At 36.4% G+C, this 21,675-nt stretch overlaps 4 protein-coding genes and 1 long non-coding RNA gene across 5 annotated transcripts; 1 reads left to right on the plus strand and 4 right to left on the minus strand.

Moving 5' to 3' along the window:
- Positions 1-2,264: 2,264 nt before the first annotated feature.
- Positions 2,265-3,548, minus strand: LOC117154976 (uncharacterized). The gene is given in 4 exon segments (XM_076623496.1): positions 2,265-2,576; positions 2,997-3,053; positions 3,056-3,268; positions 3,492-3,548. Coding segments are annotated over 4 exon segments (639 nt in total).
- Positions 3,293-13,617, minus strand: LOC117154974 (uncharacterized). Its single transcript, XM_033330483.2, has 7 exons — positions 13,407-13,617; positions 11,037-13,324; positions 9,643-10,190; positions 9,170-9,305; positions 8,915-9,093; positions 8,519-8,662; positions 3,293-8,301 (listed from the first exon to the last, which is right to left on the minus strand). The coding sequence occupies exons 2-7, from the start codon at positions 11,215-11,217 to the stop codon at positions 7,837-7,839; spliced, it is 1,653 nt and encodes a 550-aa protein (XP_033186374.1). The 5' UTR covers positions 11,218-13,324; positions 13,407-13,617; the 3' UTR covers positions 3,293-7,836.
- A 2,857-nt stretch (positions 13,618-16,474) lies between these two features.
- LOC117155019 (uncharacterized) lies at positions 16,475-17,539 on the minus strand. Its single transcript, XM_076623497.1, has 3 exons — positions 17,500-17,539; positions 16,682-17,238; positions 16,475-16,558 (listed from the first exon to the last, which is right to left on the minus strand). Exons 1-3 carry the CDS (start codon positions 17,537-17,539, stop codon positions 16,475-16,477), a joined length of 681 nt encoding a protein of 226 aa, XP_076479612.1.
- Positions 17,401-20,854, plus strand: LOC117154977 (dnaJ homolog subfamily B member 13). Its single transcript, XM_033330486.2, has 6 exons — positions 17,401-17,972; positions 18,203-18,424; positions 18,984-19,128; positions 19,406-19,583; positions 19,902-20,073; positions 20,395-20,854. Exons 1-6 carry the CDS (start codon positions 17,872-17,874, stop codon positions 20,663-20,665), a joined length of 1,089 nt encoding a protein of 362 aa, XP_033186377.1. The 5' UTR covers positions 17,401-17,871; the 3' UTR covers positions 20,666-20,854.
- LOC143303413 (uncharacterized) lies at positions 20,046-21,620 on the minus strand. Its single transcript, XR_013059641.1, has 4 exons — positions 21,289-21,620; positions 21,145-21,185; positions 20,418-20,627; positions 20,046-20,171 (listed from the first exon to the last, which is right to left on the minus strand). It is a non-coding gene; the product is annotated as an uncharacterized LOC143303413 (long non-coding RNA).
- Between the last annotated feature and the right edge of the window lie 55 nt (positions 21,621-21,675).

The following is a 21,675-nucleotide window of genomic DNA, read 5'->3' on the forward strand; positions in this document are numbered from 1 at the left end:
CTCTGTTAAACGAACACCATCTAGCCATCGTCGATCCTTAATTTGTTCAACGGTTGCCTGTGCACTTCGGTTATTAGCAAAATCGATGCCATGTGACGCCGACTTTCAAACAGAGGCGAGGAACGGATATTCCATTTGCAGTTTTGCCATTTTGAACATTTTTAATATTTCTAAAATTATCGAAGATCTTTGGATTATTGGAACGCGTAAGATAGATGATTTCTGCACCAAAGTTCAAAGAAATATTCCATTTTCCTACCTAGAATGATAAATTATTTCAACTACTGAGAAACTTGAATAATAATTGAACAATTTGAGTGCATAAATAAGAAAATTTATGAATAATTCCAGTGGATCCTTGGTCAGAAATGAAGATGATTCTTATACCAAAAATTAAAGAAGAAATCTTCCTTCGGTTTGTAAAATTGATATTTACACGCGCTAAAGAAGCGGCGAATAATTTCGATATTCCTTGAAATTAGAACGCACAAGACCAATTACTATGGGTAAAATAATCATACCAAAAATTAGAGAAGAAATCTTCCATTTTCAGTCCAGGATCCCAAGAATTATTTTCAAACGTAATATCTGGAAAGACTAAAAAATTTGTAAATAATTAAGTATTTGCTAAAACGTCCAGTATGACGCATTTCTGCGTTACTAATTCCTATTTATAATCGTTTTATAGCTTTATTACGCCTTATGTCTAATTAAACAACAGAAAAGTTACCGATACTACATCTCACAGTTGCAATTCCGGGTTTCAGATGCATCAATGGTGGCAATAAAAAAAAAGAGACGCTTTATCTCGAAAATTTTACAAGATGTTCAACGTCTGTACGACTCGTTTACGATATGGATATCCTGTCCGTCACTACCTGCCGGTTAGGTAGCTCACCTGACGGATTGGGAGGTCCACGATGTTCGTCCATCGCTTTTGAAGAATGCCGCCTTCTCCTGGCTCATCTACAACAAACATCCACGATTACGATCACCGTGATAAACCATCCACGGATGGGTCTTTGTTCCTTTATTTACAAATTGCATTCTACCGAATCCTTACACGCAAACGGAAGCGATCAATTCCTTTTACCGGTCACCGACAGCTTCAAACAAAGCTTTTCCTTTTCTTTCGTTTGACGAATGAAATTCGAGGATGAAATCATTCTAAAATATATAGTGGAATTAATCTTAATCCTAGTGCAGCGGCACATGAGCGTAGAAAAAGTCAACGGTAAATTCGAATCTGGGAGAGACACATATTACAGTGCCTTTGAATCCTAACGATTGTTTTACGAAGTCTAGTCATAGGAACTGTAACTTTTAATTTTTTGTGGTAACGTCCATCGATATAAATGTATGAACGTACTCCCTGGGACAGGCGAATTGTTATCCTTTCTGCGATCGGCATAGGAGTATTGAGCGAGCGACGATTACAACTGACGCACACTATCTCTTCTACTTATACGAATTTTAATACGCCGACTATTACAAATTCATCCACTCGTTTCTTATCAAACAACTTACACGTTTAAACCATCTCGCTAGTTTTAGTCAAGGGACGAAGATATCTAAGAGAAAAGTAATTATTTTTTATTTTAAGATAAGTAATATGCACACGTACGATTGTCGAGTATTAAATTAACTATTTGTAAAAGAATTTATTCACAACGGTATAGCAATTCATTATATGAGCTGTTCAGAAGCCACATTGATCAACTTCATAAATTGAAGCCTAGAAAAGGTGACAATGTTGCGAAAACTATTTCTTAAGTTTATTTTGACATTTTTTTCTTCAGAATTGAACATTAATGCTGTACTTATGTACTTAATGAAATTAGAGAATTGACAAAATGTGGAGCTGACTGGATTTGTTTGCCAAAGGTTCATATTATATTTCCTGCAAAGATTAATTAATTACGCTTCCATAGTACAATCGAAGAATGATACTCTATGACGCTCTTTCAATTTACGAACAATATATTTTTGTCAACTTAAGACGAATGTACAAGAGAACATGGTACACGTGTTGTTTTTAATATTTCCAAATTATTAATATACTGAAAGTTATTTAAGAGTAGAACGTATTAAAAGAAACGATTTTATAATTCCTTAATAGCCAGGAACTAAACAGTATCCTTCTAACCACTTGTTCACTGTCTTCCTGTATTTTCCAAAAATTCTATATTTTTCGAGAAATGTCACTCTTACCAATAAAGATTGATATTTCTTTATAAAACGTTATGACCTCTGAAGTAATCTTGTCAAACGTTTCCATCGTCCTTCTCGGAAGTAAAGCTCGAACGTTTCGGAGTACCAGTGTTCTCCAGCTTCAAAGTCATTTGCTTACGAGTTTCGTTAGCATATTCATCGTCCTCCGTACTACTGCTGTTGTTTCGATTTCCATCGGCAGATGTGCCGATTATTACGTAGCCTCCATCACCTCTTTCGTTGACAAAAGAGTCGTAATTCTCTCGTTGACGTAGCACTTCCGACGGATGGGTCATCGTTTTGTTTTGACAGTACCACTCTTTATTTCTTGCGTGATGAGAGCAATCCAGAAAAGCCGTGCAATTCTATGGTTTTAGGTGAATTGATTTTTTTGTAGTAACATTTTTAATTTGTACTAAAATTGTATTGATTATACTAAATTAGGAAGACTTAGGTCTCTCTTTATAAGCATCTTGTTAGCAAGTTTTATAGGTAAAAATAAGACCAAAGTGCGTGACAAAATTAATGAGTCCACTAAATTAACATTTTATATAGATGTTTGATATTTGTCTACTAATTTCATTTTGTATAAATACTATATATATCCGATATTTGAGTCACTAAGAAGCCAATGATCAACTACTACATCTCAAAAGATTCTCTGTATTAGTTCCAGAGTGTATGTATGTGATTAGTTTAATTATGCAAAGATTGAACGATTACTTTGAATGAAGTTGACCAATTTATCTTCTACGTGTCTCATTTGTCTGCAAAATATTTTTCGCATTAAAGAGAACTTTTATTTCGCAAATCTGACTTATTTTATTTTGTCCATTCAAGTTTCAGCTCATCGAATCATACTTACCACGACGTCATCCGAAATCCTGGAACATCTGGATTGAGTGGCGAACCAGCAGCATTCCTCCTGCATGATTCGCGACAAAATTTCTCTGCTTTCCGTGATTCTATGAATAGCAGCCGAGGTACCCAGGATCCCACAGGATCTCGATGAAAAAGGAAAGGCGACAGGAGTGGAGAGGTAAGTCTTCGGGAGTAACTGAGGAAAATAAAACAGACTTCATAATTTCATAATTTTCTTTTTTTGCCTTTTTTTTTACTTCTATACTGTCGTATAGACGTCCATTTATTTTCGTTACACTGCTTACGTTCGATCTTCATTTAAACATTTTCATTATTTGTCTGTCGAATCTCATTAAAGAACTTCGTTCCTTAAGCTGGTAACGTGTTCGAATTAAAAGTGAATTTAAGCTCAATAATACCGGTATTGTTATAGTTCCATGTACATAATTGTACGCGAATAAAAGCATGTTCGTCATCATTAAGTTCCATTCTGTCTGCGTTAACTCTATCAGTTCTATTCTTTAATAGATTTCATTTCGAATCAATGTTAAATGAAACGTATCTCGAATTTTATATCTCACATCGTGAATACCAACGAGCCACTGACGTTCATCAATCTGATAATACAAGAACCTGAATTGAATTCTAATCTAATTACATGAAAACTGATAGAGTTAAATGTTCGCGAAATATACTTCTTTCCTTTTTGCGTTCGAATTTGATACTTAATAACACGAGCCTTTGTAAGGACTTTTCTCACCAACTTGGCACTTGTAGGATTTAAGAGATGTACGGTGGTTCATAATCGTTTTTCTGTACATTTCAATCCCTTAGTACGGTTTCCTACCGGTTAGAATGATAATAATTAGCTAATAATTAGACAGAAAGTCGTTTACGAGTTATAATACGGGTTACGTTTTCCTGTTAGTCGCAATCATTTTCACGTTGTTCTTTCCTTTCTTTTTGTTCTTCTATCACTGACTGAACATTTTTTTTTTTTTTGTTTTCCTCTTCCTCTCCTTCTTTTTTACCAGTTCTACCTCTACGTTTAATATCGTTGCCAATAATGAAACGTGGATTATGGTTTATTCGTCCTTAATCGTAAGACGTGTAAGTCATAATTCTATGTTACAGTCTACATCGCCAACAAGACAAGTCAATAAAGTAACAAAATTATTAAAATTTCCAAGTAATTAACGCATCGCTAAAATTTCGTCATAGGATTCACGTTTTGGAGACGACGAGGTTGGCGTGATAGAATCCAAGAAACTTCCTCGGTTGTCTTAACTTTTGTTCCATCCACGAGATGCTGGCAATTTCCTGCTGTATTAGGTCCATCTTTTATCGCTGTTCGAACTTGAAGTTCATTATACACACGTATAATAATATAGTGAAAGATTTCCTCCTCCCCTCCCCCTACTATCGCTGCATTTCTTCGTAGTCATATTTATACTAATAAATATAAATATCTTATGTTAATAAAATTTGAAGAGTTAAAATGTGAAATAAATTATGGAAGTATACACCGCACAGCGAAAGGATTTTTCTTCGACTATCCCTAAATTTCTTTAATGACGAAACGTTTCGAAAGATTGGACCTCGTTGGAGTGGTTTGTGCTCTTACTAATAATCCAAAAGTTAAAACAACTGAGCTCTCATGCACGATAATCTAATTAATAACATTAGCGAACTTACAAGTGATAGGTTGTAAAGATTAAAAACTTTTGTTGCATACTTTTGTAGCATTACGTCAAGTAGGGCAATTGATTGGCTTACAATTTGCAAAATTGACACTTTACTCGTTTTAACACAAATCTTGTTGCTACTGTGTTAAAGAATTTATCCACACCGATAACTTGTAAAATTCCGCTAATAACATTAGTTTCATCGTGCAAGAGGGCCCCGATGATCGATCGTACTAGACAGACAATTACGTGTATCGTCAAAATTTCTTACAGAATTTTTTTCTCTTTTTATCACAACTCGCCTTTCCTCACGTCGCGACGATATTCAGCGTTCCCCCACTGTGTACCACTATAAACTACGCTCGTTTAATTTTAAAACAAATCACAGCATTTACATCATTCCATGCTTCTTGAACGTTCCTATACGTCCAAGAACAAAAAAGTCGAATGTTGAATTACCATCGTTAAGTATTTCTATTACGCTCGAACGATATTCATTATAAACGATGATCACACGATATTTAAACAATGTATTTGATCGATGGAACACTAATTCATCTTGCTAAACAGCACAACACGTTCCTCGTGAATTCGTTTACTTTCACGTGGATTTTCAATTAACACGCTCCATGTCATGGTAAATGAAGCATCTTAGTACGCAAATCAATTTAAAATAGCATTAGAAAAGAATTTACAGAATTCGAGGCAAAGAAAAAATTAAACATTTCTACATTTAAAGTTATCTTCATTACATTAAAAATTCTAATTTCTATCATTGATTTCGGTACAATTGAAGATAAAAGACTGAAATATAATTGAACGCAATTCAGTGTAATTTTTAAGTAGATCGTTAATAACCATTTGCTTGAAATAACATCGAACGTGTTAAAGAATATTTCACGTTTCAATACAAATTTTTGCCTCTTGTTCGAGGCAATCGATCGAACGGAACGGGGGAAGGTTTTCATACACGATAAAATACGCGGGACGTAAGCGCGACGGTGAACGCGAAATAAAAGCTTCTCTTTTAATTTGGTCCCATTATAGGTACAGGGTAGCTGGCACGAATTATGTTAAGTCGATGTACCGATAGATCAATCAACACGAGTCATAGGTGCCTGCACGGGACTCAGAACTCGATCAAAAAGAAAAGAAAAATAGAAATAATAAAAAATATTTCATTCTCACTCAAGACAATATCGAAGATCGTTTCTTACATGAGAACAATTTTTAAATTTAATGAAACATAAGTTCTAATGAAATAGAAATTGAATAGCAAAAGTATGAATGTCACATATAAGAAGAACATAATTAATAAGGTGAACTTTGCATTTTTCTATACAATATCGCACTTGTCAGAACGTTAATGCGCAGATTCTAAAAACATTTTTTCTTTCTAGGTATATTTTCCAAAGGTCCCAAAGTTACTATAATAAATCGAATATTAAACGTACGTTAAAATGGATATATAAAAAAGTTTCAATAAATTACATGCCATATTTTTGAGTTTACATTATAACTACAGTCTTACTGTCTACAGTCTTAACTTACAAACTTCTCTTATACAATCCAACCTTTTTCCTTATCTTTTAATGCATTAACATACCGAAGTTGCGATATTTGTCTTCTTGTATTTTTGAAATATTTCATATTATTTTGCAGTGAAGAAATAAAAGGAGTTCCAAATGCAAAAATACCGTGCATCCCCCTCAGGAAAAACATATTTTTCAGGAGCGGAACGGTGTGTATTTCGTCGGTTTCTCGACTTCCTACGTTCGCGATATTAATGTTCACTTTTATTCATACGTTTCTCCGCGCAGCAATACGTGTCGTCTAAATATTCTACTAAATAACTTAAATACCTTTTCGTCGCGCGTTTTCGTTCCTCCATTATACATATAAGTACAATATATATATATATATACATGTATATATATATATATATATATTTACTTTTTTAAATATATATTTAATATAATCATATAATTCATCGTCGGTACACTAATCTCAGTGTATCATCGGCGATATCTAACAACTTGATGGAAGGTGCCGATTAAATACTTCCATCGACACATTTTGATTATATTTCTTTACCAAGTTTGAGCAACCCACAAAATTCTTTATATTTTACAACGTCTTTGTGTTATCAGAATAAATTTGCTATTAAAAAAAATACTTTAAACAATATTTAGTATTTTTGAAATACTTTTCGCGTCGAAGAAAAAGGTCGTTTGTTTTTAAAGATGATATGAGATATCTCTTTCGCCAAAATTTCTAGCCTTTCAATATAATACATCGATGTAAGTTGCTCAACTTAATAGTTGACGTACGAGACCCGCGAATATCGTGCTGCTTTTGATTTTATATTTTTGATTCGATCAAAAATTTTGAAGACCTTTAATAGCTCCACAGATCTCTTAAAGGCACAATCTCGACAAACGTGTGTGCAGTTTGCCGGGATGTTTCGTACGCCATTTATATTCCCCGGCGAGTCAAAGTCTAACGCGTAATGTTTGTACAAATTGGAGAAATTTGTCTTACTCGCGAAATCCATTCGAACAAGTTAGCTGAGAGTTACCAATTACGAATAACAGACGATTCTCTCTCCACGTACAGAATATTATCGGGTAACTTGAACATCGGAGGGAATAATTTAATCCTACAGACAACTGGACGCAATTCGCGTCCTTGATGAATTGCTAATTCCTTTCGGGGGCTAATTAGAATCTATAAATAAACGCAGCATTCGTAGACTCGTAAAAAAATTCCATGGCAAAGAGCAACTCCATTCATAATTGAATCATACACACAAGGTTGAAAATACGTTTGATCAAGTTTTGCAAATATCTACGTATACATCACATAATGTAGAGATTTGTTCAGTCGCTCTTCCTTCGTTCTTTTGGACGCAACAGTTCAAAATTCTTTCATAAACCACTGTATCCAGAAAGAAAATTGCGAGAGAAAATGCTCCAGTGGCATACTCGCACTTTTGAAAATGATTAGAATTACATAGTTCCCTTCCATCAGACTTTCAATTGGGAAACACGTTAGCCCGCGAAAGAATTGATGATTTGCTTTAAATTTCGCTACCTATAGCGCCTATGTGAGGTCTATGCCAACGAGGAATACTTGGTTGGCTGCAATACATACCCATCGACGTCGGAGCGACGAGGTCGTTGTTCGACTCGTCGAAACTCGCCTCCTCGCTTTCGTCGCCGTCGAAAGACCTAACGGTCGTCGTCGCGGTCGTAGTAATTACCGACGTACCGTGCGTCGCAGTGGTCACTGTCGATCCGTTTACCTCTGACATACGATCCGTACTTACGGTAATACTTTCCGTGTCGGCGACTTCCATGTTTCCGCCGCTCTCGCCCACCATATTCACGAAAAACTCCGATCTGGAGAACCTGCCAATCTCCGTCGAACCGAATGCTTGGTGAAAACCAGGCAACGGTTGCTTACTGACGCTCTTCTTCTTTGGCTCGAATCTTTCAGCTGATCGACGAGATTCGTGTTCTTTATCGCGTGATATACTAGATTCCTAATGGTTCAAAATATTTAGTAATTATTGAATTATATAGTATTTGAGCCTCTCAATGGTCTCTCGCTCGTGGAAGTGAGTAGTAATTTGTTTCTTGAATATCGACTTAATAAAGTTAAAATATTGACAGACAATAGAATTAATCAGTTTGACTTTTGAGAGGCTCACTTATAAAGACTGAGGGGTTAATATTAATTTAGTGGAATGAATATTATACCGTTGTTGGAACTAGATTATCCATAGACATTCTGTTATTCATAGTGCTTGGCTCCCACCTGGGGCCATCATCCTCACGACGAATCCTTATTGTGGACGCAGAATCCACGATAGAATTTACTGAGGTTTCAAGTAATCTCGGCATCTAGAAAATATTTCTATTGTTATTACGTATTAGGTTTAGATCAAAATTCCTGTGTATAACAGAATGAAACAGTCCTCTGTAAAAATCTAGAAATTACTGCATTTCTGTATGTCAATGAGACAAAACAAATTTCTTTACGTTCTTTAATTTACAGTAGTATAATGTAAAATTTTTAGCTTTGGTCTCTAGTTAAAGTTTGTTTTCCGAGCAGCTCATATTATATTGTACATATAAATTAGAAAAAGGAGAAACCTGGTGCTCAGAGGGCGTGTACGATGCTCGTACGTTCTCGATATCGAGCTTAGTTGGATGATACATCATTCGCGGTGCTTCCTCGGAAAACTCACAGTGTCTAGGGGGCATACGATCCTGTAACAGCAGAGTGTGTCGCGGCCCACGGACTCCAACGTTTCGAGGCATAGGCGGAGTGTCTATAAAATTACATTAGAAAATAATACATTCTCCGGCAGTTTTCTAAACGTTCTATTGGATTTTATCTTTACTTACGTGGCAGCACGCCATGACAAAATTGACCCCATGGTTCGTGTCCGTGTGAACCTGGACTCTGAATGTTTGGGTGAAGAATGTTGCTCATCTGAGAAGGATGAGAAGTTCTGGGATGTTGATGAGCACCTTCACCATTCTGCAATGATTTGTAGAAACTCTTGAAGAAAATATATCATTTAAAAAGAAGGATTGAGAAATCTATGTAGAAGATTTTTTCTAGATTTCTATGAGAGAAGAAACAAAAGAAGTATATCAATATATTTTGATTTTAGATATAAAAAATAGCTTTTAAGAGGTAGAAGAATTCTAAAATCATTTTATACTTTACAGATTTCTGCGAGAAGACAAATAACATTAATGTATTTTATCAATTAAAATTCTGCGAAGCTACCAAATATTAAAAACTCCTAACTCCTGACAAACTTTAAAATTACATAACTTTCTTTCCAGATGATTCCGGAAACAATCCTCACCTGATAAGGATGCCACTTTTGACTATCAGGAAATTCGCTGTACTCCATATTCTCTTGGCGGCGTAAGTCCCTTTCCCGACTAACATCGGTGAAATCAACCGGATATCCGTTATTTGAAAATGTAGCACCGCATTCAGCGGCCACGGTATTGGTTACGCTGGCCGCAGCCTGATTCCTCATCACGTCTTTGCATTTATCGAGGCCACGCTGATGCATCGCACCCATTACTTGCAGTCTTTCGATAGGATCAGTCACGTTGCCGTACCAATCGGTCATTCGGGGCGAATGGATCGGCTTTGGACGAGACGTCGACTGGAACCACGGTTCCGTGGCTCGATCCGATTCCACGGATGAATTCATAGGCAAGTTGACTGTGGACACGCAACCAAAACGATGCTGATGATCTAGGAAACCGCCGGATGTGACTGGACCAGCGATCACGCCCGCTCGAGCGATCGCGCTCTGCAAGATCGATCGCCTGGATAGCTCGCGACTCTGTTCGCGCATCGCCTTCCGCAGCCTCGCCTCCTTCGGATTATACACGTAATCTGTCAAACAGGTGAATGTATTCAATTTTATTTATTACAGAAATTATAATTTTATTTTATTTCAAATAAATAAATTTTATTATATATAAATTTTAATTCACATGGACAGTTATTTTTTGTAAGTATAAATATGAAATTATATGAAAAGTATCGAGTATAGATATATACAATATCCCATGTGAAATGATGAAATAGTAATGATAATGAATGAATACTTTTGAGTCACTCTGTATATCCTTGCCACCCGAAGAACTAGATAAGAAATGCAAATCATACAAGATTTAGCCTCTCCCTGAATAAATGCAGGTTCTTCATTTTTATTTAAAGAACTACTGTTGGAATTTTCAATAATTCACTACTATAGAACTTTGTGTTATAAAAATACTACTCCTTTGACATTGATACCATCATATTTTCAGTTACTTTGCTATAAAAGAATATAAAATACTTTTAACTATGTAGAAATATAAGATATTTGAAGACAGTAGCATATAAAGCAATGTTTCCATAATACTTATTGTCGTAGTTTCCACGCAGGCGCGCTAGATCTTATTATTACTGTATTTTCTAACATTCTCAACTTCAAATTTAAAACACGATACACCTAAATTGAATTTAATCTTATCAATTTCTATCAGTACTATTACAATTTTAATGACGCATTCATACTGACATAATTCTTCTCCAAAAGACAATCTATACATACAAGAGCCACTTGAAATAATCGACAGCTCTAAAGAAATATGATAAGTGTTAAAACAATTGTCAAGTCTAAAGAGATATAACGAATGTTTTAAACGAAGAATAAAATTGGCCGTGCTTGTTGAAAATTTCTAAAACATCTACCTGTCGGATACGCAGGCGGTACAGTCCCGTTGTATCGCGCAGTAGTTTCGGTCGCGCTGGAAATCGGCGGCGGTTCATAGCCACCGTAATCGGTGTTCGCGTTATCATAGCAAAAGTAATGTTGTTGTTGATAAAAGTGGCTCCCTGCCGCGTAAGCCTCGACGTAGTTGCAGCAGTCCATCTTTGCGACCAATGTGGTCCTTATCGCGCCGCAAAGAACGACTTTACTTCCCGAAGCTTATCAGCCACGATTGCACATTAAATCCTACCAAGTAAGCCTTGAACACATAACCAGAGGCGAATTTACATTTTCCACGGAAGCTTCGAACCGAGTTTCGAATTTAGTCTCTTTTCTATTTTCTTTTGTTTGTTTCCTTTTTCTTTATTATTTGGAAGAATCGGAAAATTGGCCCCTTTTTTTCTTCTTTTTTCCCCTTTCTTGTAATTTCGTTGGATCTTTCTTGAATTTTATTCTTTCATGATACACGTCACCGAATAGAGTTTACGTGGGAAGACCACGTAAAAAGAGGGTACATCGGGAGGCGTTCGATCGGCCTCCTGCATTCCGTCGGGAAGACCCAGCGTTTTTAGTCTCGTCGCGCGTGGCGTCATTGTCGTACCCGCCGACGTTGTCCTCGTCCTCCTCGCCGTCATCGTTTACACCGACCGTAGCCACTGATCCAATTCGCGAAGACTGGCCTAGCTTACTAACTATAGCCCCGTAGATCCCGTCTCGTGGGCCACGCGACCCGTCGATTCCACACTGGATACAGTTGAATGTATCGGACAACCCGCGTCATAGTAGCTGCATCAGCCGCAAGATCGATGCTCAAAGCTTTTTCTCTTCTTTCAACACCTCCCGCACGCCCGTTTTTCTCTTCTAGTTCGTTCGACCGCCACGCATCTCCAATTCACGTTTCTCTGTCGACAATCGATATCAGTGGTTTATTTCCGTGCTTATCGTAGACAATTCAATCCAAAGTTATTTTCGAAATCAAGTTAGTTCTGTTGAACAGGAAAGTCTGTATCTATATTCTGCAATTTTATTTCTTCCATCATACTATGTTTCAGCTTCTCCTTCTGTTTTTCATAATTTTTATTTATTTATTTATTTTTTCTTCGTTTAATCAATCCTGATGACAGTCGTATGTAAGATTCATTTCCATTTAAACAAATCAGTCTCTTCCATCCATCCACATTTTATTTACTCAACATCACTGATTGATTCACCAGAAAAAGAGAAAACAACAACGTACATCTAATCTCCAATGCAAAACTGCGATGTTTAACGCACTGATCGTTTTTCCATTCCAATCATTTCCTCTTTCACGACGTTTGTTTAGTCACCTCGACTAAATCTAAACGTTAGTCACTCTAGTCAGTTGTCAGCATCTATTACACGTTCGTATCGACTATATGCTTCTTTTATTTTCGATTGACGTTTTCCATTGTCACTTCTCTCGAGACGTCGACCACTATCCGTTAATTTCGCTTGGCTATTTACTGTCGAATCAACGGCGGTATCCAACGACCTATTTACGCGAGTGTCTCTCGCTATCTGACTGATGCTCCTGTGGAAGAGGCGCGCGTGCCGCAAGCGGGAACGACAGGCCGCGCACGGGAGACCCGCGTTCCTGCCTCGCGGTGCACTTGGGTCGCACTGATTTTGCGAGCGGCAGCACCGTGCACGTCCACGAATTTACGTGTGCGTTTCGTCATCGACGAATCCGACGGAGCTCCAGAGGGATAGAGGGGAGGGCTCGGTCTAACAAGAGGGTGGCTTTTTCCCTACCCCGGAGAGGCGAGGAGCGTTCGAACCACGAGGTGAACGAAAAGAGTTCCGGCCTCCAACGTCTCTGCGGTGTGCGCAAAATATCCCAAGAAACCCCCTTTTCGCCGCCTATCGATTCGCACAAGCTTCCTCTCGTTAATCGTTCGTCAGAGGATCCGTCTCACTTGAAATTGAACGTGTTTTTGTTCAGGAAAGAACAGTTGATCGAGGTGTCGTGTTATTCTTGCTACCATCCCTCCACTCGGCGACTATCATCGATTACCCAGAGTTTGAACTCGCCTTTTAAATGGATCGTTTGCTCCGGCTGCTGTATGCTGGTCCATATCGCCTTTTTTTCCTTTCTCTTCTTCTTTTTTTTTTTTTTTTTTTTAGATTGAAACGTAATTCCACGGATGCACTATTTGTTAAATGGATATGGTATCTTTAAAATGCAGATTTTGTTTGGTTCTTCTTTCTTCGTTCGAAAAATACTGACGACATATTTACAATTCATAAGCTGGAATTTAAAAAGTTATTAGAAATGGAAAATAGAGTACCTTTTTATGGAGTGTGGAATTTTTTATTATAAAATACTTAACCACCGGAGAATTCGTGCACAAGTGGAGATCCCTGCATTTTGCTGCATTTTGAAATTTATCTACCCCGTTACGAGAACTGCAGCAATTCTTCCTCCTTGTTATACGGGGTCTGCGGTAATTTTTTTATCGCGCTATACGAGCACTTATTGTACTCTTTGGGAGTTATATACCAAACAGTTTTGGGAGAAGCTTTACGAAGTCACCCTACAAATTCTGCCGCAATAATCTCTTCCTAAATCTCAGAATTCTTATTCGCGTCCTATCCTCCTCTTAGATCATAACTATCCTAACTTATTTTATATTAACCGCTGAAAAGCTAAACTGATCAATTTCGCTTTCTAAAATTTCCAATTTTAGTATTAGAATATACGATTTAAAAAATAATGATTAGACTTGATGGAGTTAATCTGTTAAAAGCATATATTTTAATTCAGTCTACTTTCATCGTTAACTGCTGTCTGGTCATTAATTGTAAAATTCCAGCCATAATCAAACATAAGACAGACACCATTTGATCGATCCTAAGCGTACTTTTCAAGGAAAATTCGCGTGACGTTCACAACGACGGGAGGCTCTCGTTTTCTCGAGCAACCGAGCATCGCGTCGATGCTATGGCGGATCGATGACCGACGATCGTTACACACTACACACAGAGAGAAGAGAGAAAGAGAGAGAGGGGGGACACTCCTCCCCCGCGTGTCTTTGGCTCGATATGCCCGCTGGATGCACAAGCCTCGACATTTTGACGGCTTCCCTTGGAGCGACCGTGCGTCACCCCTCTTTTTCCTTGTCACGCGTACGATGCAGTCGCGCAGATGCACGCTAGTCCGCTTGCCCGCGTCCTCGGACGCTCGCGCAGAACATATCGACACTTTCCGGTGATCTTAATTGACCACTCGGCTTGTTCGCTACGCGTTGGCCCGCCGTCGATTGCGCGACTACCGTTTAGCGGTGAATTTAGCCTTCTTTGCACCCCTTCGGCGTTTTCAAGCTGCAGCTGGCTATCGTTAGCAGAACCTTTACTGAGAACGCCTGATCCTCTTTTCTCTTTGATTTGGTCACCAGTCCTGATGCCTGGGATTTCCACGTTAAATTTCGATTCTGAAAAGAGTAGAAATTTTTAATATCGAGATCTTTTACAATTTTTATAGTATAAAAACTTTGTTTGTGAAATATTTTTTAGATAGAATTGGAGTATTAAACGGAAGATAATATAGATAGAATAGAAAATATTATGTATACATATTAAATTTTTTGTTTGAAGGTAGACATTTTTCATACCTTAATATGCAATTGAATAATTTAAAACTCTTCTTTGATCGTTTTCTTGTGGTTTGTAAATTTTATTTTTCAATTGTTCAATTGTACGTATAGTCGTTACACTTCACATGTTGAGGCATTTCTTCTCACATGCTATGGAGAGGCTTAAACTTTAATTTTTTTTTTTATATAACGATATTGGAACTTGCATTTATTCACAAGAAGAGTTCTCATTCAATCGTTGAATTTTAATTTCTGCGGTGGATTTACGACAATGGGAAAGAGAATGCGATTATGTTAAGAGTAAAACGGGTATCGGTTCAAACGATCGATCTGTCTAATATGCAATTACTATTTGCGCCCAGTGTATTGGTTCATCTACAGCATTTATGGATTATTAATTAAAACAGTTACAATAGTTGAATATGCACGCTCTCGTATCCTGTGATACCTACGAAGCCGATCTAATGTCACTCAATTCGTGCAACTAAACTGATACCAATGCACTGAATCGTAGAAACAGCGTAATCAATGATCAATAGTTAGACTGAATCAATTGATTTCGATACCATGTTACCAAAATTAAAATAAATGGGTACAAATTTGGACTTTACAAAGTATGGCAATATCAATATAAATCATCCATAATCTAAACAATTATAAGAAACGATATACCTTTAAAAAAGCGCAACTTTTGCTATTTTAAAAAGCTACGTTTTTAATGTAAATAGATAAAAGAAAATGAGTTGTCTCTGAATATTTCAAAATTCTGTTTCTGTCAAAATATTTAAGCCATAGGCAATAATTCGTCCGATTTCTATTCTTCCTACAAGTTATCGTCCTCGTGATGAACGAACGTATATGCGCTCTTGCACTTTTTCGTCCTGAATACTGTGATTAGCCAGCAGAGAGGAGAGCGAACGATCGCGGGGGAGCTAAAATGCGATTATAGCTCGTCGATTTGTGGGTGGGATAGCAGAGCGATACGAGTTTTGCGGGTCGAGGTACAGGGCACAGGGTGGCAGGCGGAGAAATATTCTCGGGTGAGTGACGGGGAACGGGCGGGAGGGAACAGTAGAGACCGGAGGTATTGATTGCGACGCGACTCTAGGAACCTGCCCGATACACGACCGCGCTCTACCTACCTACCTACTACCTACACCCACCGACAAGCGCGATTATTCCTCACATATCTCGCGTTACTGAGCATTCACGCGACTAAATGTCCTCCGCGGCCTAGCTGCACGCGGTCCCCCACTGCAAAATCAGTGCCAACTCCTTAAATACTTAACGTCGATCATTAACACATTCGCAGCTTCGTATTTTCTCTCTTTGCAAACCCAGCGCGATCTTTTTTCGCGGAAAATATTGGACGAGCCAAAATTACCAGGAAAGCTTGGAAAAATATGGAACTCGGTTGATGCTGAAAATAAAAATAAATTGAAGGTTTATGGCAAAAAGGAAGCTTTTAAGAAAAGTGGAACGTCAAAAATTGATTGGAAAATTTAGAACAGATTTAGTTTTTTCTTTTTTTTTTGTAGGATTTAGAAATATTTAGCAAGTTTATCATCAGACCTGATTTTGTATGGCGCATGCATCTACGTCATTTCATAGATAAGTTTACCCTTGATGTTACCCTTTCTTTTCGTGCTTGTAAGGATACAAGGAACTATCATGTACCTACCGAACGCGGGGCACGAACATTCAGTCGTATCGATAAACTTCGACGAGCCGCTACAAACGCGAAAACGAGGTCATATTGGTTTGAAAAGAGACTATAGGTATAAAGCGTACCGGGATACTTCCTCTTATGCTCCGCGTCCACTTCCCGGGCCAGGGCAAAGTATTTTTCCTTCACGTCTTTCGCCATGTTCTTCCAAAGGATGCCTAATCTGCACGATATAAAATATTCTAATTTACAGTATACTTTGTGTTTTTAAATTATTAAAAATGTTAAAATGTTTAAATAAGCAAGTGTATTAATGAAGAAGAAAAAATATTTCATACAAAAGAACTTGTTCCATTACTAGATGCAAATGTAAAAATGGATGTAGGGAAACTAGCCTAACGCTAATGTCCTTATTAGACTCCCGAGGATTCTCCGCAGCGAGCTTTTTACGCCATTCGTTGGCGAACAGCATAAAAGCGTTAGCTGGTCGTGGGATTTTTCGTTTAACTCCATTTGAACTGGCAATCCTCCCGTCGATGCATAGAAATGCCGGGAATCCTTCTGGACGTATCTGCGATCGACCGAGTTGCTGCAGCACGAAGATTTTCTCCTCGTCGCTATTTTCGCGATTGCTGCAAATCTGCCTCGCCTCCACGCGTATCTTCTTCCTTGACACGTTCTCCTTATCGTTCTCCAAATCTTCATCGTTCGTCGTCAAGGAAACCTTGAACATCCCTTCGTCAGGTTTTTCCTTTTTACAATCCCCGCACGATTTTTCGGATACACCACCGGAAAAGGAATTTTTCTTCATTACATGTTGACCGGAAGATGAACTATCCTCACGATTGGAAAAAAGTTCGCAGTCGCTTAAATTCTTTTCCTTGACTGCCGTTTTAATCGCAGCTAGAAATATTTCGTTTTGTTAATATTTCGATATTTGTTAATAAAATCGATATTTTTCGCACAATTTTTATTTATAAAATTAGAAATCATTTATCAAGTTGAATTAAACAGAAAAAGAAATTGTGAAAAGTTGTAATGGCGGCTATTTGAAAGTAAATTACATAAGTATTATGTCTAATTGTATTTTTATACGTTAATAAAAATTGTGGCAACAATGACGAGAATCAAATTCGTAAAAGAAATCCTTATTTTAGATCTCACCTTTCTGCACGAGGTTCAAAATCAATTCAGAAGCATCCATGGTGCCTTTCCTTTCATATGGAGTACCAATGAATAGCTATTAAATAATGGTTCTGTGTTCAACAATAAATGTCGGTCGTGAGACGTTTAATAATTACAAAAGCTAACACACGAGTGTAGATTGTACTCCGTTGTCGAGAGGGGCGCGTTGGTTGTTGAAAACACTTGAAAAATCGTTGCGAAACGATACGTTTTTCTCCCTTCTATTTTTTCGGCCTTCTTACATGACATCAGCCATGAATTCATAACAGAAGATAGTCGTGTAAGTGTTTGTTTTAATTTTAAATGGGATAATTTTGAAAGTATTGATAGAAATAAAAAATAAGGAATATCATGTCATGCGATGAAGCTTGTTCGTGTAATAAACGTGGTATAGATTACTATGGCGTACTATCGTTGAAAAAAGACTGCGACGATTTGGAGATCAAAGCTGCGTGAGTAAGAGCTTATTACTTTATGATGTATATTTTTCCCCGTCTTCTTCATCAATTAATCCATTGATATTTCCGTGTTGTAAAATATTAACAGACTTTTGGCTGAAAAATATTAATCAATTAAATTATTCCGTAATTATTTTTTTAGTATGAAAGTAAAAATTGTATTTCAATACGTGCATAATTAATTTTGTAATTGGCTAATGTAAATATCTCACTATTATTTTCAGATTTCGACGCTTAGCGCTACGATATAACACTAAAAGAGCGAAAGATGAATGTTTATGTACTATTTTCGCCTTAGTAGCCGAAGCATACGATGTGCTTTCAGATCCCCTTAAAAGAACCATATACGATCAATTCGGCGAGGAAGGTCTTAAAAATGGCGTGCCTGGAGCCGAAGGATTTATTCAACCGTATACTTATCACGGAGAACCGATGAGAACGTATAGGTACATTAATCAAATAATTACTTTTTATTATAACACTATATACACTATATATAACAAATAACACTAGAACTATCATAACAGTCAAAATGACTGTTTCTACGATTTTATAAATGTGCCAATCCTCATTTAGGGACCATGGTCCCAGATGGATTAATAATACCAAAAATGTACTACATAACATGGAATTCTTTTTGTAATAAAGTAATGAATGAATAAATATAAAAATATTCTATTATTAGGTATTTTTTAATACCTAAAAAATAACTTCGCCGTAACTGTTGATATTTCTAGTGATAACACATCAAAATTGCATTACATAAATATTATATTGAATTAATGTAAGTATTACAACAAAGACATATGCTTTTTTGTATATTGCTTGCATGTACTCTACGTTTCCCCTATTTTCTTATACTTAATGTTGCTATCAATTATGATAATCCTTTACTTTATCCAACGACTTAAAATTGTGTACAGTTAAACTTAACAAGCACTTGAAAACTTTGAATATTTACGATCCGATCTATCCACATCTTTCTCATCGTGAGTATCTCTGCAGGGAGTTCTTCGGTACCGAAAGTCCTTATGCTGATCTACTCTACGTACTAACGCAGTCTTCGTCTCTGCTCGAATTTCCCGAGGGGCGGGGTATAAAGCGCAAGGAAGAACCTCTGATAAAAACCTTGTACCTAACCCTACTGGAGGTATCATATCGACGTTCTATTTATTTATAATTTTCTTCTCTCAATGTTTATCGCCGAGTAGACAACGTGCGACTCGTCGCAGTATTCTATTTTACTTACATATTTTCATAAATCCATTGTATCCATCATTAATAGTTTACTATTCATTATTATGCTAAACACTTTTCTTATTAATTTTCTTGCTTACACATATATTTGGCCAAATACACTCATCAAACTAAATGATCCGCCACTTTAGTTCTGAAAGATCTATAAATTCATTGATTTATATAAATAGGTCTTTCTTGGAGGGATAAAGAAAATGAAGATACAAAGATTAGTATTGGTAGGGGACGATAAGACTAAGACAGTGACGAAGGAAAAAATTTTAACGATACCCATTAAACCAGGCATTCCGACGGGAACGAGGATAGTGTTCCCAGAGGAAGGTGATCAAGGACCCACAAAAATTCCTGGTAAATTTATAATAATTAAAAGAAAAAATAACTTTGTTTTTATTTCATAAACAAGATATAATTCGAACATTTCTGTCTGGTTAAATGAAGATTTTCATTTCCTTTCGAAATATACTCAGAGGTAGAATCGAATTGTATGGAATTATCGCTAATTTCTTTTTTCTTCACGAAAGTTCGTTATAACCTTTTAGCTTATGTCGATTCGGATATCGCAAAGGATACATTTAAAATGCATCGTACATTTCATATCGGACAGAAATGGGTTAATCGTAGTAGCTCGCATAATATCTTTACTCAGTCCAAAGCACGTCAGCGTAGCGGATGTAATCTTCATCACGGAGGACCGGCCTCACGAGACCTTCCGAAGAGAGGGCTCTGACTTGCACATGACGGTCGATATCTTTCTGCGAGAGGCACTGACCGGAACAGTGGTCACCGTCAACACGCTCGACGACAGAACCCTTCGAATACCACTAACGTCTGTCATCACGTACGTGTCTACCGTCTCCTCCCCTGATCCAGTCTTTCTCTACTTCTCCTCTTTGTTTCATTCACTGAATAATTATTTTACGTTTCACAGAATCGATCCTACAAATAAATGTAATTGTTAAAACTCATTTTGAAAAGAAAAATCATGAAAATAATTACAAGTAATATTCGTCAATTGCTGTATAGAAATTGGAAAACAATTAAAATTCAAGGATTAATCATTCGTTATTCCACATTTTTTATTTTTTAATTGCTTCATGTTTTATAAATATTTTGATGCGGGTTATAAAAATAATACATAACATTTCTTTTTTCTTATTAGACCAGATTACAAGAAACACGTACCTGGCCAAGGATTGCCGCTGCCGGAAAGTCCGAAGAAAAGAGGAAGTCTAATCATATCGTTTAATATTGAATATCCGGTATATTTGCCGGTATCAAATAAAAATTACATTAAACGAGCGTTTGATACGTCCGCAGATATCAAAGATACGGAATACGTTCACCGTCTTATATTGGCCAATAAAATGCGTAGAAACGTAGATTTTGATGTTCCTATACGTCGATATACCGACGATTACGAGGAAAAATAATTAGACGTTATATACAATACTTAATTTCTCTATTCTTTTCATTCAAATAATTTAACTCGTCGATTTGAAGTATTAATTTTTTTAGGAATATTGAAATCTCAAATGAAATTTGATTTTGGATGTATATGCAATTTACATTATTAGAAATAAATTTACTATTTGAATGCGTTTCCTATTATGAATAGATATCTACGCAATAATTATGCAAAACTTTGTGTAACTTTAAAGTCTTTGTTTTTGTTTACAAAATTAGTTTTCCAACATCTTTTTACTCTTTTATCAAAATTTCTTTATATAATTTTTCTTGTAAACTTGCTTCAAATATTTAATCCATTATACAATGGTATATCAGGGTTTTTTGATTTCAATAAAATTCTCTGTACATATAAATAAATAAATAAATTTTGACTTAAAAAATATACGTATAAGCTTAATAATTTTATTTTAAATTTCAATTCTGGAAACGAATTATTAATTACCTTTCACATCTCTTCAAAGATCAATTAAAGAGTCTTAGAATCTGAAAAGTAACATATAATTGAATTTAAAAAAACATGCGAATTTGGTTCACATAAAGAAAATAAAAAGCCGTTATAGTTTTATATAGATTACAACAAACTTACTTGTACTTACGATGGTACAAAATACCAACTTTTGTTACTATATCTCACAATAATAATTGTAAATATTAAACATTTTTAAGTGCTTTTTTAAATAGCTAATTATTTTAAATCAGCTATCTGGAACTTTTCAATAAACTTTTCCCAAATCTTTTACATGATTTAACTTCGCGATATTCACACTGTACTTAAAGGACCTAAAAATATCATTTGATAGTCCAAAAAGAAAAAAATTACGTATCATTGCAATCCTTATCCTCAAACGTAGCCGCAACAGAACTTTGTTAATTGCCTTAGTACTGCGCTCTCGCGGTGCAATATATAACTTCTATCATAGTAAAGTATATCGTGCGCAGTCAGTAATCGGGTCCCTATTTCACAAATTCGCTT

This window comes from Bombus vancouverensis, chromosome 12 (genome assembly GCF_051014615.1).
Source record: "Bombus vancouverensis nearcticus chromosome 12, iyBomVanc1_principal, whole genome shotgun sequence".
In the NCBI taxonomy this organism is placed as follows: Eukaryota; Metazoa; Arthropoda; class Insecta; order Hymenoptera; family Apidae; genus Bombus; species Bombus vancouverensis.

Bases quoted from the DNA above. Each gene is read 5' to 3' on its own strand.
- LOC117154977 (XM_033330486.2), top strand. From the start codon at position 17,872: ATGTCATGCGATGAAGCTTGTTCGTGTAATAAACGTGGTATAGATTAC. The intron at 19,584-19,901 runs GTAAATTTATAA...ACGTCAGCGTAG, and splicing joins AGGACCCACAAAAATTCCTG to CGGATGTAATCTTCATCACG. The intron at 20,074-20,394 runs GTACGTGTCTAC...TTTTCTTATTAG, and splicing joins CCACTAACGTCTGTCATCAC to ACCAGATTACAAGAAACACG.
- LOC117155019 (XM_076623497.1), bottom strand. From the start codon at position 17,539: ATGGATGCTTCTGAATTGATTTTGAACCTCGTGCAGAAAG. The intron at 17,239-17,499 runs GTGAGATCTAAA...AAATATTTCTAG, and splicing joins TTTGAACCTCGTGCAGAAAG to CTGCGATTAAAACGGCAGTC. The intron at 16,559-16,681 runs GTTCTTTTGTAT...TATATCGTGCAG, and splicing joins TGCATCTAGTAATGGAACAA to ATTAGGCATCCTTTGGAAGA.
- LOC117154974 (XM_033330483.2), bottom strand. From the start codon at position 11,217: ATGGACTGCTGCAACTACGTCGAGGCTTACGCGGCAGGGAGCCACTTT. The intron at 9,094-9,169 runs GTAAGTAAAGAT...GTAATTTTATAG, and splicing joins TTGTCATGGCGTGCTGCCAC to ACACTCCGCCTATGCCTCGA. The intron at 8,302-8,518 runs GTATAATATTCA...TTGAACCATTAG, and splicing joins ATAATCTAGTTCCAACAACG to GAATCTAGTATATCACGCGA.